Source organism: Limulus polyphemus, unplaced genomic scaffold (genome assembly GCF_000517525.1).
Source record: "Limulus polyphemus unplaced genomic scaffold, Limulus_polyphemus-2.1.2 Scaffold4657, whole genome shotgun sequence".
Classification (NCBI taxonomy): Eukaryota; Metazoa; Arthropoda; class Merostomata; order Xiphosura; family Limulidae; genus Limulus; species Limulus polyphemus.
Window position 1 is genome coordinate 74,455 of NW_013670267.1, and position 6,735 is coordinate 81,189.

Genomic DNA, 6,735 nt, shown 5'->3' on the forward strand with positions numbered 1-6,735 from the left:
TTACTAATATGTACATATAACATTATTCTTCTTTGGTAAGTATCATTTACTAATATGTACATATAACATTATTCTTCTTTGGTAAGTATCATTTACTAATATGATACTTACCAAACAAGAATAATGTTATATGTACATATTAGTAAATGATACTTACCAAATAAGAATAATGTTATATGTACATATTAGTAAATGATACTTACCAAACAAGAACAATGTTATATGTAGATATTAGTAAATGATACTTACCAAACAAGAACAATGTTATATGTACATATTAGTAAATCAAACAAGAACAATGTTATATGTACATATTAGTAAATGATACTTACCAAAGAAGAATAATGTTATATGTACATATTAGTAAACGATACTTACCAAACAAGAACAATGTTATATGTACATATTAGTAAATGATACTTACCAAAGAAGAATAATGTTATATGTAGGTTTACTAATATGTACATATAACATTGTTCTTGTTTGGTAAGTATCATTTACTAATATGTACATATAACATTATTCTTCTTTGGTAAGTATCATTTACTAATATCTACATATAACATTAAACAGGAAGAACATGAACATTATCTAACGCATGTTTGATGTTCTTAAATAACCATAAAAACATGTGGATTATTTGAAGGGGGGAAAAAAACGAATTTACCTTCATACTGGATCGTTCTTTGTCGACCCTCTCCAGGGTTCCTCTCGAATGTGATCTACTAAAGTTACGTCCTAATGACGCGTAACCTGACGAGCCGGTACTTCTCTTGTCACTTTTACGAGTATTCACGAACGCTTCGGCTTCGAGTGATAACCTGCAAAGCGCGAGAGAGAACCAAACTGAAGATAGATGCGTTTAAAAGAGAGAAATCGGACATAAATATCAAACACAAATTGCTAATATACTTAAAGACTTCAGTTTGAAGTCTCCTGGTATTCAAGTTATAATTTCAATGATGTAAGTTAGTGATGTACAGAACTTGGTATACCATAGTAAAAAAACTGTAACTTTTTTTAACCTGAGTGACACTTTACACGATACATGGGATAAACGGCCTGGTCAGAGAGACCCAAAAGCTTAGTCACTAATTTAGAACTGATGACCATAGGGAGGACAACCAGTCAGCTGCACTCATTCGTCTGTATGGCTACTATAAAACTAATAACGGCATTGACAGTTACTTTTATAACGCGCCCACAGCTGATTGTGCCGAACGTGTTCAACGGCATGTCGTGAGCTCGAACCTTGGTCCTGTAATTCCATCCTACAGTAAATTAAACTTTAAACTTATGTTTTATTTTAGGGGACTTTCTAATAAAATCTTCACCATCTTGTTGAAACCTTGGATCGATTGTGTCCGTTTTAATGTTGAACTAAACAGAGCTTGGGGCTCTGTAGCTGTGATTCTTCTAGAATTATTATACTAGGAATTAAGTTGAAAAAAATCTTAACACTGCAACTGGTTTTAGTAAACATTTCACTTCTTTCTTAACAAGAAAGCATATAAACTAATAATAAGGTGTGATTGAATTATATATCTAATGAAAAATGAACACACAACAGGGTTTAGTGTGTGTAACTTCACCCGATGCCCTCTGGTGGCTCAGCGGTAAGTTTGAGAGCTTATAACACTAACTTTGAAGTTCGATACCAGCAGTGGCACAGAGCAAACAGTCCATGGTATGGGTTTTCGCTTTAAAATAACCCCTTCAGTCGCACTCTGTTTAAAACAACAGTTGCAGATAGCTCTGGTGCTTTACGCCATAAAACAAACAACAACATCAAAACAGTAGTGACATCTATGTTCATAAGATTACAATAATTGAAACATAGTTTCTAGGACTGACAGTACCTGTACTTTTCCAAATATATGCTTATATTTTTAGATCTACAGTAGTTTGAAATAAAGAAAAAAAAATGGATATTCTGAAACATTTGTCACAAACAATGATTTTTATTTGTGTAAACATTTACGAGAACACGTTTCTAAAACATAAATTAATCTTAGCATGAAAATCACTACATTCGGAGCTGCCAACACATATTATTGTAGGAAAACTAATTTCCATTGTATTAGCAGTGGTACTAGTTAACAGCTAAAAGTAAATACTTTATAAACACAGTGATTGTTATGGGTCACATAATGTAAAAACAACAACAAAATAACAGTTTTTATTCAATGAGCATGGTTACTGTTAGCAGTTAAAAACAAACATTTCACAAACACTACCACATTTTACTGTTGTGCCGTCATTACGACCGTGAGCGGCGGCACCATTTTAGACACGTGGTTTCTAAGAGTTTACCCCTGACGTTGGACAGTGTCATTGGTAATGGTGACAATGTCCGACTAGATTGTATTTTTATTTTTCTATGCACTATACGTCTTTTTAATTGTATATAAATCTTTTATCGACATATTTTGTTTTTAACTCGCTGTATTTTTACATTTTATCCCAATTTACTTTCACTGTTTTTACCGGTTGTTTGGCGCAGATAAGCTCGTTGCTTTGCGCCATAAAACATCAAACGACCAATCAACCAACCACAAACACTATGACGGTTATAGGTCACAGATTATAGGAATAATCAGGCTCTATTCTATTCGTATTGTTGATGAATTAGAGAAAAATAACCACCCATTATGCAAATACAATTATTTCGTCAAGTCCCTTTTGCAGTCTGATTAAGTGTGGGAGTTGGTAAAGGATCAGATTAACTTTATTCTCACGTATACTAGATAACTAGTTTCGAGTTTAAAACTTCTGTTGTTTGTAGGCATCAATAATTAGAACAAGTTTCTGTTATGACCAATGAACAGCTGGAACAAGTTTCAGTACTGACCAATGAGCAGTTCGAACAAGTAACTGTTACGACCAATGAACAGCTGGAACAAGTTTCAGTAGTGACCAATGAGCAGCTAGAACAAGTATCTGTTCTGATTAATGAACAGCTTAAACAAGTATCTGTTCTGACTAATGAACAGCTAGAACAAGTATCTGTTCTGACTAATGAACAGCTAGAACAAGTTTCTGTTCTGACTAATGAACAGCTAGAACAAGTATCTGTTCTGACTAATGAACAGCTGGAACAAGTATCTGTTCTGACTAATGAACAGCTGGAACAAGTTTCTGTTCTGACTAATGAACAGCTGGAACAAGTATCTGTTCTTACTAATGAACAGCTGGAACAAGTATCTGTTCTTACTAATGAACAGCTAGAACAAGTATTTGTTCTGACTAATGAACAGCTGGAACAAGTTTTTGTACTGACCAATGAAGGCTGGAACAAGTTTCTACACCGACCATTCACAATGTGATCTAGTGAATATATCAGTTCATTACACATAAACTTTAGGAAATTTTGAGATTAGTAGTTTCTTACCTAGCTGGTTGTATAAGGTTTTCGAGTTCTGTAGTGAGGTGGCGCCGAATGATGTTTTTTGAGGCTGGGATTCCCAAAGCCGTAGCCATGGTATCGGCTGTGAAAGAAGGTTCGAGAATCACAAGAGCACCATGAACTCCACTGTCTACCAAGTTTTCTGCATATTCCTACATAAGTTCAAATGTAACATCAAGGCAAATGAATAAAAAAAGGACTGTTTATTAATCCCAATCCAAAATACTTATTCAATTAAGGTAGGATAAACACATCACGATAGAATAACCTAAAATACTACACTTTTAATACATAAAATTATGCTTTAAATGTGTTAGTTAAGGTTAAAGTAACATAAACACATCAAGAATAACCTAAAAGACCACGCTTTTAATGCATAAAACAATCCTTTAAATGTGTTAGTTAGGTTTAAAGTAGCATAAACACTCTATGTTAGAACAAGAATAACCTAAAAGACCACACTTTTAATGCATAAAACAATCCTTTAAATGTGTTAGTTAGGTTTAAAGTAGCATAAACACACTATGTTAGAACAAGAATAACCTCAAATACAACACTTTTAATGCATAAACTAATCCTGTAAATGAGTTAGTTAGGGTTTAAAATATCAATAAAAATATCATCGCTTTGTAAGATGCTAAGATATTTCAACTGTGACTAGCAATGGAATATATTAAATCTTTCTACAATTCAAAAGTGCTTACAATAGATAAGTTGAACCCTTGAAATCGTCTCTTTGAATGATTCAGATGAAACTTTCGACTTAAATGACTTCACGAGCCACCAACAATTTAATTCAAATCCCCCTCTGAAGAAGAATAGTTACTACACGTATCAATAGAATAACTAATGGTAAGCCTCACCATCAAGTCGATGCTTTTGGCCCATTTGATAAATCTCTGATTGGTCCACACCAATGGATCAACATCCATGTGTTCACAGTGTGCTCTTCGTTGCAATAACAACTGAAAAAACAGAACGAAATATGAAAAAAGTAATGTAATAGTAATATATATATATATGTGTGTGTGTGTTTATATACAAGTATATATGTCAATCTGTATTACATAGAAATAAATGGTTGTTGATGATGTTTTATGTTTTTAGGGGTAACGATCATGCCCACAACCGGGTATAGACGGTAAGTGGTTGTGTCATCTGGGACGCTTTGGGTTCCAGAAACCAAATTCTAACCCCTTATTGAATCAGTAGTTTACTTTCTAGTTTTGCATCTGCGTGTTTTGATTATGTCTGAAAGACGGAATGTCCGTTTTGAATGCTGTGGCTGCAAACATTTTCACTTAGAAATGATACCATTTATACTTTTGCTTTGTTACAACTTTGCTGACGCGATCATGTATTTGTTGACACGTACACCAATAATAATGCAATGTATTATAAATAATTAAGGCAAAGGTTAGGAAAGTTATATTAAAGCCAAATACCTTGGAAATGTCTCTTATTTCTTGTATGAAAATGGACTGGTCCAGTGTTATTAGTTAACCCTGTTATTGGCTGTCATCGAACCAATCAGAAAGTGCCACACGAGTATAAAGCCTATAAAAGTACAGACAATTATACTTTGGCCATCAGTGTATTTGTTCGTTGTTGAGCGTGAAGCTACATAATGGGTCATCTGTGTTCCGTCCATCGGGGGCATCAAAACCGAAGTTTTGAGCGTTATAAGTCCTCAGACTTACCACTGAGCCACTGGGGTGGGGGGTCACAGTACTAGTAGTGTAAATGCAATCATGGTTCCTAGGACTGAAAAACAGCATGACAAATGTGTAGAAGTCAAAGTTTTGGCTTATTAAGGATACTTCAAGTGAAAATTTGTATAAAGACTCAGTGTTTAAGTAGAAACTGTACGCAAGGCTCTGAAGAGGGCGGTGTTAATAATAGAAGTGGTTGGGATAGCCAATCAAAACCTTCTAAAGGTTATGTCAGATATCTCGTGGTATTTGCTTTACGAGATAATCAACAGTTTAGTACAAATGTTACCAACTGCCTTGCTGTAAATACAAGCAACACGATAACACTAAGATAACACATTAGCTCGAAATGGTCTCTGTGAAGATCATTAGTGAGAAGATGTGCAAGTTTCAAAATGGACCACAAAAGGAGAGGATATGAAGATGTGCAAGTTTCAAAATGGACCACAAAACGAGGTAAATGGTTTTGTGATCCATTTTCAAACTTGTACATCCTCATTTACCTCGTTTTGTGGTCCATTTTCAAACTTGTACTTCTTCATTTACCTCGTTTTGTGGTCCATTTTCAAACTTGTACATTTTGAGGGAAAATGCTTACTCTCTTTGCTGGTGAATCCAAGTTCATATTGTTAAAAATAAATAAATAAAAAACGACCTATTACTCCAGAAAACATAACTGTTTTTATCTAAGCCAACGTTTCGCCATTACGATTAAATTGTAGCAAACAAGACATTTGCTAATTTATTTCAGACTTATACAAAATATTCCAAAATAGTTTGAATCTAAGTAAGAAGAAAAATTTCATTGAGAGTTTATAAAACATTACTGTCTTACAAAATTATATTGTTGTGCAACAATAAAATCAGCTAGCAAGTGTCTTGTTTGCCCAGACGAAGCGGTAATGGTGAAATGTTGGCTTAAATAAAGACAGTTATATTTTCTGGAGTAATAGGTCGTATTTAATATTATTTTTAAACATTGAATACAACTCTCCAGTTTGCACTACAAATATTAAACTCTCGATGTCATATTATTATTGTATAGGCAACAAATAACAGCAGTTTCTGGTTCGGCAGAGAAGACAACGGCATCATAGTGAGTTTCCAGCAACCGCAGTGAAGCATGACGGGAAATCAAAACAAATTTGAGGTTAAATCTCAGTCAACAGTGTCCATGATCTACACGAATTGATGGCACCCTGATGCTGACAAATACGTGCAGATTATAATTCATCATCGCGACTTGTCGGGTGAGAATTCATCTTCCAGCAAGACAATAATTCCAAACTCACAGCAAATGTAGAGAAGCGATATATTGCAGCTCATAAATATTATGGAATACACAAGCGAAACACACACAGGTATAAAAGGAAGTGAGTAAAAGAAACCAGATTGTGGATGTACAAGTATTTTATATGTGAGCCCTTTGTTTACACCCTCGTTCATGCTGTCGTACAGTTTATTAGTGTACGATTATATAATATTATGGTCTGTATTACTCCCCACAACTTATATAATATTATGGTCTGTATTACTCCCCACAACTTATATAATATTAGGGTCTGTATTACTCCCCACAACTTAATTGATCCAAGGTCGGATTTTGATGTTCTTAGT

At 34.2% G+C, this 6,735-nt stretch overlaps 1 protein-coding gene across 1 annotated transcript in view; it reads right to left on the reverse strand.

Moving 5' to 3' along the window:
- LOC111088890 (kazrin-like) overlaps nucleotides 1-4,375 on the reverse strand; it is a 10,590-nt gene extending 6,215 nt beyond the window's left edge. Inside the window, exons 1-3 of the mRNA XM_022400111.1 lie at nucleotides 4,270-4,375; nucleotides 3,392-3,558; nucleotides 668-821 (exon numbers count right to left, since the gene is read on the reverse strand). Of these exons, the coding sequence (XP_022255819.1) occupies nucleotides 668-821; nucleotides 3,392-3,558; nucleotides 4,270-4,338 (390 nt within the window). The 5' untranslated portion in view covers nucleotides 4,339-4,375. The remainder of the gene's footprint in view (nucleotides 1-667; nucleotides 822-3,391; nucleotides 3,559-4,269) is intronic.
- Nucleotides 4,376-6,735: the final 2,360 nt, after the last annotated feature.